The 12,963-nt window shown below is 45.4% G+C and overlaps 1 protein-coding gene across 1 annotated transcript; it reads right to left on the bottom strand.

The window, feature by feature from the left end:
- Window positions 1–10,881: 10,881 nt before the first annotated feature.
- Window positions 10,882–11,891, bottom strand: LAJ45_05918 (uncharacterized protein; the record flags this gene model as incomplete). Its single annotated transcript, XM_046115486.1, has 4 exons — window positions 10,882–11,423; window positions 11,482–11,622; window positions 11,688–11,803; window positions 11,860–11,891. The coding sequence occupies 4 exons, from the start codon at window positions 11,889–11,891 to the stop codon at window positions 10,882–10,884; spliced, it is 831 nt and encodes a 276-aa protein (XP_045971535.1).
- Window positions 11,892–12,963: the final 1,072 nt, after the last annotated feature.

Consider the following 12,963-nt stretch of genomic DNA (forward strand, 5'->3'; position numbering starts at 1 on the left):
GAAAGCTGGCGATTATGAATACGGTGGAAAGCAATTCCCGCGACGTTTAGAGTCACCCCCTCAGCCCAGCCTGTAAGGGGAGCCTTAAATGTGCTTCATGAAGTGAGTACTCTATTTTGGAGTGAGCTCTCGATTTCGCAAGCTTTCAAAGTGCATACAATGAGTTCGTGCCCTGGGATCCCTATTTGCGGTAGAGCCCTAGTCACATCCTACGATACTTAGGATCATCGAGATCTATATCAACATTTAGGCCACGATATATTTTTCTCGATTTTCGCAGGATATAAACTTGCCCTTGATAGATGATTGGTTCAGCCAGTCTCGATCATCGCCGGTACAGCTTTTGAAGTGCACATGCACCTATGAACATGCGTATATAACAACACATTTTATTCACGCGCTGGATCGTTGAAGAAATATGCGTAGAAACAGCTCCGTGGAATAGAAAACAAGCCTCATATATCGATAAGGACAATTCCGTTTAGTAGGCTGCCAAGGCAAAGGTTGCACTTAGAAAGACTGGAAATCGATCGGAGGGATCAACTGGAAGAGCGTCCACCTCGTGGGTGAAAGATTCTACCACCGCGCATATGTAAACCTCTCGGGGTTCATCTGATAGTTTATAAAGTATAGTACAAACACGCCATCTCCATCTGTGTCGAAGTAATTCATTGATTGATCGTGCTTTACTCCCAACCGGATCCTTCGGAGTACATATAATACCCTCTCTCGCTAAGATAAGGATAGTTCCGGGTGAGCGTTATGTATCGAGTATTATCTCTATCTACTCATGCGTTCGGGGTTTTGAGTAGGGATTTGGTTGCAACGATATCCGACCATTTAATGAACGCCCGAGTATATATAGCAGGCTCAAGTTCGGGTGGATCATTTGACAGGCCATCCAATTCTTATAGGGTATACATATGCATTTCATATAGACAATATCCTTCTAGCCAGTACTGTAGTCCTGTACTACTCCACCAGGTACGCAGCTCAAAATGCGATTCTGGTTGGTTGACGCCAAGAATCTACTCACTCAGCCGCAGCCGACTTTATGACACCGGCACCGTCTATTCGCCGACTCAGAAGACCAATGGTTCTGCTGGTCCGGCGCTTGGCAATATAAACTGCGCCTCCACTGAATTAACCTGATGGGCGGTAAGGGCTGCTGATACTGTAGGCCTGCCTAGATGCGGTCGATTCTTCTCGAAGCTTTACACTTTAAATCTGAAGGAGAAGTTCTCCTGACAGTTCATCAGATTCACTCAATCAGAATATGGCCCGCCAACTTCTTACCTATGGCCTCATGTGTCAGGCTGCCATTAATACTGTACCGATTAAAGAGGGTGTTAATGGTCACCAGCTCGATCTTAGGTCGATGCTGATAAATATGCATTGCGGAGTTCCCCGCATGCGCGGTAATAAACTTATTGGCTCTTCGGAGATAATAAACTACCATACAGATATCGTGGATTGAAGCAGGTAAACAGATAGAACGTCATCAACCTCTGCCCCGCGGTAGATGGGAAATAATTGTACAAGTAGAGTTAAATATTCTGGAATATTAAGACCCCGAAAACTATTCTCAAGCTTCCAATCTCTCCTGGACGGCTACCATGAGGAGGTTAATTAGTAGTAGAGACGTGTACGTGTATCTGTGTCTACGTCTATTTGAGTAAATATATGCCTCTGTAGCGGCGGTGATCAAGGTCGAGGGGAGGGGGATCGTTTTGAGAAGCCGCTAATTGTAAGTTTTGCAGTAACCAGAGATATATCCCTTAAGCTACATAGCTCTTGGGACAAGTTAATCGCATTTTCTCCTCGCCGGCGACAAAACGGCTCTCTGCATGATATTACTGAAATGTTCAATTGGAAGCGATTTCCGGGCAGGGTAGCGGTAGCCTTTGAAGCTCGGGTACCCGCAGTATAAGAGGCATAAGAACGACTACGTAGTTTATACACCGAGGAAGCCTAGGCCAATGTTATATCAAGGCTTATTCGGTTTCATAACTAGAGTTAATGTCACGCTGGAAATTAGTTTGTTGAGCGCGATATGCCGGACTACAGCTTTCACAACCCTGTATACTTCTATTCTACAGGGATACGCGGGTTACCGAAGATGATGTGTCGTTCGAGCTGCAGTTCAGTCACGCGAGCGATGTTTTAATCTATGTCTCTAATCGTTTCTCGCATACTTATTAATTCCGGCGAGAACCTTGATGGATCCATCAAATAGGAAAGTTGCAGTGGTGTGGGGAGTAGAACTCCACGGACCGTTGTTGTTCATGAGATATCACTCGGTGATATGGGGCGGGCGCTGTCAGCCCTCTTTTCTCCTGGGACCTTCTTGCAGGGCAGTATCAATGAATACGCGAGCGTGTGTTCGTACGTATCTCGAACATATGGTCGGGCTATTCGAGCTGGTAGTACTAGGCAACCGTATCTCCTGGTTGGAATATGGCCCTAGTCAAGCTGGGAAAGTGCATGTTCTCGAGAGTCGACACAATGTTTTAGATATCGAGCATATGTTTAAAAGTTAAATGCCATGGTGTCACTGTGGTCCATATGAGGTTGACTCATTTCCGAGAGCACAGGATAGTTGTGACACACCACACAGTAACGTGATCTGGGAGATCTACATGTAGATACTTCGACGTTAATAGCTAAGAATCAGGCTCAGGCGCGCCTTGCTATTGACGTGGTGATTGGAAAGGTTATGAATCTAGAGCGAGAGCATAGTTTCCCGTCACCACATCGATTGAAACACATTCAAGATGAACTTACTCATGATATAAACTGCGGGGACCGTCCCGTACGTACTTCCTCGTCATACCTGCCCATCATGCTCGGCCAGCCACCTGTTCAACCAACACCGTTACTATTACACAAGACCCTTTTTGCGCACTACTGCATCTCATTCTCGAGTAAACAAGGCATGTAGGAGTATGCTATATAGGATTGGGCGTGAGTGTTGGGTTCGGGATGCTGGGCCTCATCTTCACGTGACTCAGGATGGACGCTAACCAGAGCAAGCTAGAACAGTGTAGCTCCCTCGAGTGATATCTTATGCAGCGCTTACATAAGTAATCCAAGAATTTGTAACTTTCACAGGTATTAAAGATGCGGCACTACATCCTCCCAGGGAACCGTCCGGAATGACCCTTCCGGTAGTCTTCTAATACTCAAAAAGCATTCCAGGATTATATACACCCGCGCTACAATGGTGACGACGGTAAGGAACCACCCCAGTTGTCTCCTATATCGCAATGAGAACATTATTGGACCTATAGGCATTTTATAATGAACCTCAACGGCCGCCAAATAATTCTCCCGAACTGCCGGTTGAGAGTGTCAGTACACAAAATATGAGATCTCATAGTGTCGAGTAGATGAGGGAACACACCTTCGTGATATTCCTTAAATACGTATTCGTATGCTCTAGTTTCTCAGCTCTTGGCCCCGTCGCTGTCTTCTTCTTTGCTCTTATCAAGACCCACACGATAAGATGAATGATGATAAACACCAAATTGGCCAAAAGCATCAAGCAACACGAGAGCCTCCAGAGAAATATTTCGATCCTGGTTGGAAAACTCCAATTCCACGCGCCTGTGTGGATGAGGGAGTAAAGTAGACAAAGCAAACTGTACAGGTTTACGTAGTTCAGTTTACTCTTATAGGTGGTGATGGAAGCGCTGTGCACACTGACAGGTAACGTGTGTTTAAAACCCGATGTATGCATAGCAGACAGCCTTTTGATCGTCGTTTCTTCCATCCGATCAAAGAGAATCTTATGAAGGTGTTTGGCGTTCAATGGATCATTTCGTGTTAAAAAGGCTGAGGTTGAGATCGAAACCTGGTTGGTAATGTCGTCAATTAGTTGAAGACCGTTGGGATTTTTGCAGTCTGGGAATCTTAGTATCTTGTGCGGATCAGTGTCGGAGTCAAGTAAGACTGCAGATTCTATGGTTGGTACTGGATCCGGGGATTTCTGGAGAGTATCCCGTGCTTGATAGCTGTAAGTGATCATCTCACCGTTGATTTCGAACTTAAAGTAGCGGATAAGGCTGTTGTTGTTGACCTTTAATTCTGTTTTGGTTTTGGGTCGATGTTGAGGTGCTATCGATAGGGTTTTAACTCGAGTGGGAGGAGAAGGCCGCCCTCGGAAAACAAAGGTGGGCTCTATATTAGCAAGATAATGCAAATAGAGGCAGGCATCGTCGTCCAGCAACCGGGGTGATAAGGAAATGGGTTGCCGAACATTGTGGGGCTTGCGCCACCAGAACACATACATCATAACACCGAATACCACATGTGTCAACACATTTAATTCCAACGAATTTACTGGGAGTCCAACAATGATTCGTAAGGTACAATTCATCACCATTCACCCAGCCTGTATACACACCAGGAGCTTGGCCAGTGCGTCTGTCTTCGAGCGGTCGGCGACGTCAGGCTTGATTTTGGCGAGCTCAGACGCACTGAGAACGCCTGTGCTGAATAGCTGGAGAAGTCCCTCTGATGTTATCTTGACAGTTGATGCGTTTACCGAATCACCAGTGAGAACGCTGATATATCCACCCATGAGGGTGAAGAAGGCGTCCTCCATTATAAAGTCGATGGAAGTGACTTCTGTGTCTTCTCCTACGATTGATAGAAACCAGAACCAGAGGTTCAACAAAATCGAAATGATGACGAAGCATATTCCCCTTTGCCAAAATGCTGAGTAGCCACCAATGGCTGTAGCTCTACAAATTGCCCCGGAAAGCCGCTTGTTGCTCCTTCAAACTCTTTTCTCACACTTTATCACCACATCCATATTATGCTCTACAGTCTTTTCGTCCTCCCCCATAACGTATTTTTGACTCATTTCGCGACCTTCGAGTAGTGATTCCTGGGCATCATGAACATCCTCTGCTAGTCTGGTTCTGGCCAGTGTTGTGTTTGATGGAATGAGCACAGCTTGACATAGAAGGTCTTCGGCTCTCTGGACGGAGAGCTACATGTGCTCTTTGGCTGTCAATCGTCTAATCTCACGTACAAGTCTTCTTGCCTCTCGATACTCGTGGTAGGACTCGCCGAGGATAAATTCAGGTGCTACTAGAGCCACTAGGACAGAGTATCCTTTATTCTTGAGAGAACGAAAGAAGGTGGGGTTCTCGATGATGTTTGGGTGGAGAACCGTCCAAACCGCCAAAGTCAACGTGATGCTGCAGTTTATGATGAGATCAAGGGTCCCACGACCCTTGGGATTGTGTGTGAATGTAGGCTCGTACCAATCGGAGTTATCTGGCAGTGGTGACGAGGAGGACGTTGGAAGTGATATAAGAGCTATCAGAGCTAGAGGGATAAAGGTCAGAAGTGTCGAAACCGCTAGGGTCATTGGCAAGCGAGACGGCATCTAAGCTAAATAAGCACCCGATTAATTAATTTTAAGGATTGAAATTCTAAGAAGGTATTTGCATACATAATCGCAATGGCCGAAGCCCGGCTGGATAGACCACTACGGACGCAGTCGATTCTTGATGCGGAATGTAAAAGGATCACCACAAGGGTACTTAACAATGGGGCTTATTTATGAATAGCTATCAGATTCTGTGATAAGAGCCAGTAAGAGTTTGGTAATACTGATCTTGTCGGTATTTCAGTGATGGTTTTCATTGTTTAAATACCCACATATCTACACGTGTCACTAAAGGGTCTTTACTAAAGCAATGAAATTTAAAAGAGACTGAAGAGCCGATACGGGCTGGAACTCTACACCAAGGAGCCTGTTTGTTACTATTCAACTAGTCGATAAGCATTCTCTCTAGGTTTAGGTGGGTTTGCGGGAGGCAAAGTATGCATACAGAACTGGGATTTGGTAGGGCGTACCAGCATTTTGAAATAATGTCACTTCTCAGTGAGTGTCTCAGTCTTGTCAATTTCTGCGCATCTGACATATGGCTACGGAAAACCTTGATTTTACGCTCTAAGTGTCTGCAGGTCATTGCGGTATTGATTGCATGGCGATACATGTATTTACGTATATCATTAGTATTACTATGAATCATTATCCGTCAACTACGTCTGCATACATATACTACAGCGCGAGGTAAAAAGTGAAGGCTGGGAACCCATTTTACACCAAAAATGCTACTTTTCAACGTGGCCCTAGACCACCAATTATCATAAATAATCTCCGAGAATTGGAGAAGTATATTTCTTGCATGTCAAGAATTGACTTATCAGCTCAAAATTAAACTATTATTCCTCTAGCATGAGCTATGTTGATTTTATTGTGTTGAGTTGCCAAAAAACACGCCAAGACCACATATTTGTATGTGATGTAGCCGAATCTCCAAATTGCTCTACTTCTAGCTCATGTACTTTCTTTCATATCTGACCTGAGAGAGTGTCCTTTTAGATATATTAAATTTGGTACCCAAAGTCTTACTCTATAAAGCCTTGTTTATTCCCGATCGCAATTGGGATGTTTGTTTTCGTTCTGTTTAAGCTAATTTTGGTGTATTTTTGGTTGCCAGCCTTCAATTTTTACCTCGCGCTGTACATATCAATAACATGCACTAATATACATCCTCACCACCCGCCCAGCTGTAGGAATGGCTCACTTGATCAACTATGCAATTTCGTACAAAGATCTCGATTGCCAAATTCGGTTACAGTTTAATTCGATGTCTCACATAATAGACCTTTCGGTAAACTTGATGGAGTGTAGCACACTATGTAAAATGGCACACTTCTACGATCAAAAACGACATCGTGTCGTTTTGCGTTAAATTTTGCTCTACAGCACATGTACCGAAAAGTGAAACCGCCCATGACCTTTTCAGTCAGTTGAGAAATCGCAATTTCGGGCTGGTATTGTTGCTGCACTTATTACTTTTTTTAGTTCTTTCCCCAACTGTTCGTTCTAACCTCTACGTCACGGCATTCTTTCCTTAGTACAACTAAGAATCACACAGCTTGATTCCAGTATACGAGTAGACGTTAGTACTCACGTGAATCTCCGAAACGCAGAACTACAGCGATTTTCAAAAAACATTGACAATGCTTACATATGAAGCTAGTAGGGGGATTTCAAATCATTATATCACAATTGGTATCTTTGGTCAGTTTTTATATTATCTACGGGACTTGCCTAGCGTCATACTTAGAATCTCCCGCACTTAAGACCCAACTCTCTGTCCGGTCGAGCAAAAGAGTTAATGCCTTAATATATTTTGAGTGGTATAACATAGGTATTATCTAAAACTCCGAGACATCAGTCTGGTGATCTCACATAACACAGCATCCTGGAGATTCAAAAACCCTATTATATCCTATTGAGCTCTATATGGAGCATCATTCTCATATACAATAAAATAGAGTGGTATTCTCATGGGGACTCTTGCATATGAGCCTCTGAGTCACACTTGCACGCACAGCGCATTCCGGACCCAAAGTGTTTGATAAGAATTTGTTCTAGATCGAGTGAGTTACCGAGTGACCGTTGATGACGCACCCCCGCGATACATGCCGGGTGCTGCACTCTGTTGGATATGTGCCATGGGATCCTTTCTAATTCCCTGATGACCGCGGTTCATCTTGGGACGAGCATTTGCTATGACCGTAACCCTGATTCCCTGTATCTCCCCTACTCCCTTCCTATCTATCCCCGAAGCCTTGATCCCTCATTAAGGTCCAGTGATTTGTCTACGGCGAACGGCCACGCGCCATTGTCCAATGAGGCTAGGTGGTGGCTTGACGGAGGGCCCACAGCGGCAGGGATGGCGTTCGTTGTTGGTCCCTAGAGCTGTGTAGTTATCTATTTTGGGGTTTGGCAGGGGGGGGGGGGGGGAGGCCCATGCTGTGGCTGGGTTGGGGTGCATGCTGAGATCGATGTAGTGTGCTGGAGGAAGAGGGCACCGGGGCGAGGCCAGCACTGCGAGCCCGACACTGCGAGCCCGACCTATGCGGCTCAGATATAGGCCGTCACAGTCGGGAAGAGCCTTGTGCATCGGTTCAATAAAGAGAGCGTAATCACGTGCTACCGTAATCCGCAGCTAGCGCTCATTGCAATCAGTATTTGTAAAAATCGAGACCATTGATCGACTGGACTCAGAGATTCGAACGCTACCATTGTAATCCGGGTAAGTTCGGATTCTCAAGTACTTGACCCAGCATCTTCCAAATTATTTCCATGACGAAAGGTGCTTAATTACCCATGTACCAGGTGCAGTATGTTCTTCGGACTATCAATGGCCTTGTGCAGCATATCGAGAGCAGAGTATGTGTATGCATGGTGCATATATATATAGGAACTCCTGGACGACATCCTGGCTCCTCTCTGGTGAAGAGACGTCAAACGCCATAGTCATGCTGTCTGTAGTTTACGCCGGTAATAGGGGGTCAGGGCGCGGCAAAGAAGAGTCGGTGTAGCACATGAGAGAGTCGGATAGGGTCCTGACTGATAGGCGGGGCGGGGTCGTCCAACACTGTTTATAATATGGAGCATTAATGTGCTGGATGATGCAGTGAACTGGAAGGAGTGACGGGGGTTCCGGTTTGAAGCGACATGTGAGGTATCCAGGAGATAGATTAGGAGGTTTTTCAGTTTGGCTTGATCTTTTGGCACTTTCAGATTTGCTATGTACTTGACTTTGAATATATATATATCCGCCAAGACCTTGTTTAGGAGGAATGGTTCTATGCGCAACGTAAGTGTATCTCCCTTAAATTTTGAGTGCTGGAATTCCTGGTATACTAATCGATTTAAACATTAGATGCTATAAGGAGCAAATGTATTGTGGGGTGAGAGCCTAGAAATTAAAGAAGGAAATTGAGTAAGAAACAATTAACTGCATTAGATAGAAAGTCTCGGTATTGATCACCGTCATTTGCGAGTGATATTCCGTGTAGCTGTAGACAATACAACCTTGGCAAGTGCTAGTGCGGCTAAAATATTTGGAATTAATGGTCTGGATCGCTTATTACTGAGTTTTATGTGGCTGTGATATCTGCTGTCGCTACATATGTACTGGCTCCTTACAGTACTTCAATAGGCCGGGTCGATACATGAAGCCTTTGAGACGCGCAGGCCCCCGAAGAACCGCACTCATTGCAGTATCTCGCGTTCACAAACCTCGATCTAAACATGATAGTTCTCCCTTACAGTGTGGCACAAGAGGCGGGGCGGACTGCTGGCTGTACTTCGAGGCTAGCCGCCCTACGTTGGTATCAGCTGTCTCTAGAACGCCAGTAAATGCATCAATTGACGTATTTCCCATGCATGGAAATCTTATTTGTTATTGATGCATCAACTGTCAGGGCCCGTTTAAAGGTTTTCCTATCTATGGTTTTACTGCTACCTTTATCCCATGGCCCGTCAAAGCTGAGACTTTTTCGTGGGGGCCAAGAGTCACACGAAACCCGAGCGAGGGATTGGCCAGAGATCGATTCAAATGCGACAGTTGATAACGATAACGATTTGCCCCCACGAAAAGGGTCAGGATGTCTTGAGTCTTGACGGACTACCTATAGCTCGAGAAGCTATAGTAGGTAGGTGTGTAAACTTCGGCGTTTGTAGCCAATCAATCTATAGGAATTGGGAGATCTACTCCCATAATGGTACTAGCGCCTAGCCTGACGGTGGAATTTTCTCTAATTCCCATACAAAACAAGGTCCTCTGAAGTTGACACACCCACCCCCTATGCCTTCTCGCGCCATAGTACTCGCGTGTAGGGGAAAGAACCAGAAAATGCAAATGTCGATTTTGTATGGCAGATCGGCGCCACTCTATACAAATAATCCCTGCTTTCTCACTTGCATTTTCTGGTTCTTTCCCCTACACGCGAGTAGTAGTAAATGTAGGTATGTGGCTACACGGGGGATCTCCGGGGATCAGGGGACATCCACGCAGGTACAGACCGATAAGCGAGTGCGGAACGGTACATACAATACCGCAGAAACTCGCCAACTTGATTATCTCCGTGCAGGGATTTCTTCATTGATGATTGGCTGAAAGGCAGAGATCAGCTTCAGATATTTCCTCTACAAGTTAGTTTTTGGTCAGATCCGCTAGCAAAGTTCGTGAGTTTTTGCGGTATTCGTGCAAGCCACAAGGCAAGGTTGGCGTCGGGTGAGGCGCTCGGTTAGTCTCGCTCCTACACACACTTGGCAAAATTAAAGTCAGCCCACTCATTTTGGTGATCTCGCTCCAGGGTGCAGGAGCCGTCATGGTGAGGGTATATCTCCGCACATTTCACTCCCACTCAAAATATCACTCTTGGCGAGCCTACTCCTCCAGGGCGACACATCTTTTATTGAAAAGAAAAACTATTGTCCTCTAGAGTTCTCTATAGAGTACCATCAAAAGATTTTGTTTTAATTTTTCGGGTTATTGTGAAAAGCCTTAGGGATGCGTACTTTGGATGAGACCGGGATGTGGGTTTTTGGCTCCGTGCGCCGTACATACCAGCTTGGGCCTCACCACAATTACAATGATGTATGTACATGTAATTAACATCTAGCACACCCTATGATATAATCCTCGTCTTGCTTATTATATAAGTGCCAGTGCATCTTTACTTCTGTAACCGCTCCATCCTATGCAGTCCTCTCACAGCCAATGGCATATTGTTACTTCCATCTACGCAATTCTTCCTAGCTACAGCCCTGTATTTTGCGTTTGCCAAACTCTATCTACTCATTTAGAGTACCTGTGAATAACTGTACATATATGGGTCTTTGAACTCTCCCATGAAGAAGTATTACATTCAGAGACCATTCACTCACATACTAACTTGGTAATGCTACGGAATTATTCAAGACAAAACAGAATATACAACAACTTTTGATGATCCATAACCCGTTGTTTCGCTACATCCCTTCACAAAACCGAATTACCTCCTAGCGCCCAACAACAAATCTTCAATCTCCTTCTCCTTCGTCGCCGCTGTCTTAGTCTCTTTGCACAATTTCTTATGCCCACCCCTCTTCCAATCCCTCTTCTGACACTCAGTCCCGCAATACCACCACTCGCGGCACCCGTTACAAAGTCGCAACGCGCCCACTGTCTCCTCAACCTTTCCACATCCAATGGCATCACATGCCTTCTTCTTCACCTCCCCCTCACTCTCAACTAGCCACTCCTTCATTCCCGGGACGTCCCAAACTCGCTTGTACATGAGGTAGAATGTTAACTGGCTACGCAGCTTGTTCTGGTGATAACTGATAGTGGTTCTCCCGGTGGATAATGCCTGGTAGATGTATGTGTTTGAGTGGTAAGCCCGACGAAGGCAAAAGAGGCTGAACTTGCTTGAGCCATAAAGAATGAAAGAGGCGAGAGTGAGGGTGTACAGGATCATTGGGTGCTTGTAGGGCTGGAGATTGAGCGGTGGTGCTGAATTTGGATCGATATCAGATTTCTTGTAATGGGTGATATCTGGAAACCGTTAGTTAATTATGTATTGAATGGACTGGGTATACTGGAAGAGGTAAACCTAGAAAGGCAAGGTCGGGGTTGTAGTTAGGATGAGTGGAACACGCTGGGCTGGCACGGTTCAGAGAGCTAAGGCAGAAATTCAAGGCTTCAAGGGGGCGTTTGCGATTGATAAGAACAAGTGCAACGCGGTTGCGAAGATCTAATCATTTGTATTAGGACCGGATAAACTGAAACTGATTAACTGAGCGAAATATTCAACCACACCGCTAAGATCTTCGGAACGAGATAACGTTCCTGGGGACTCGAATAAGAACCGATCACAGAACTTGCAGTCCTGAATTAAGATTAAGGTGCCATCACTAGATATACCCCAGACATAGCTTTAAAAGTCAGTTTAGATTATCACCTGGGAAGCACTCTAGAGTGGATATCTTACTCTGGGTCGCCCCATCCGCATATCTCGCACATTCTGAAATTTGAGGAAAGTGATAACAAGCTCGGCTGGCCAGCTGGCCAGCTGGATGGAGGACTGTTATATAAAAATCCAACGGTGTTGGAGGCCTGAATGTTGAATTATCAGAATCTGATAAGGCAAAACACACGCACCCACCACAACCGCACCCAATTAGGTACAGCTACTCAGTAAAAGTATTCGTGATATAGTTTTAATGTCAGTGCGCAGTGTGGCGCTCTTCATTAATTTGGGTGTTATTAGTCACCGGGAAAGTCTTCTCTTGGGGGGTTCTTGATGGTCCGCCGTGGTTACATATGGAGAAATGTCACTTTTGCAGAGTGGCTGTAATTACCTGATTAGTGACAAAAGCTACTCCAACGTTCATCAAGTTTCTGGATATCGTTGCAACAGGCATATTCTTGCAACCATGAACACATTAATAGTATTGTATTTAAATAACCTGGCTAATTAGTGCCGGCAACGGTAGTGATTACCCACTTTATTCTTGGCTGAGTTCACCGGAATAGCGGTTTCTTCGACGGACATCTCTCCAACTCGATGGAAAGGCTTCTGCCCAAAACCAGTGATATTAAGTGACAGTCTTAGTAAAGCAGTTGCGTTTACCTTATAGCCACCCCGAAGGAAGCATTGCGAATAGGCGCATACGGGTCCGCTGGCGTGTGCTGCTGTGTCTACGCGCCATGTGGAAAGTGGAGTGTCTCCCAGGCCACCACCTAAAATTTCAAACTTCGATATCTGATATACCTTAGAGACAAAAGCCAGAGGATCATCGTACGGCCAGTGGGGATGGCTGAACATTATATCCCACACCCGCGCTAACACACTCCCTCATTGATAATCTCGCACGCTGATAGGTTCTCCACTCACATCGCGCCTTTACCTCCTTCCTTCCCTTCAAACGCTCATGCGATCCCTCTTCCCACTGCTGGAGGAGACGTACATTACTTAACCCCACCCACAGATGATCTGAATGTACACGCTTACCAGCAGAAAATGCAAGCAACGGAAACAGGGATTGTTTGTATGAGAAAACGGCGCCACTCCATACAAATTATCATTCCCCTG

Source organism: Morchella importuna, assembly GCF_003444635.1.
Source record: "Morchella importuna strain M04M26 chromosome Unknown Morimp01GS016, whole genome shotgun sequence".
Lineage (NCBI taxonomy): Eukaryota > Fungi > Ascomycota > Pezizomycetes > Pezizales > Morchellaceae > Morchella > Morchella importuna.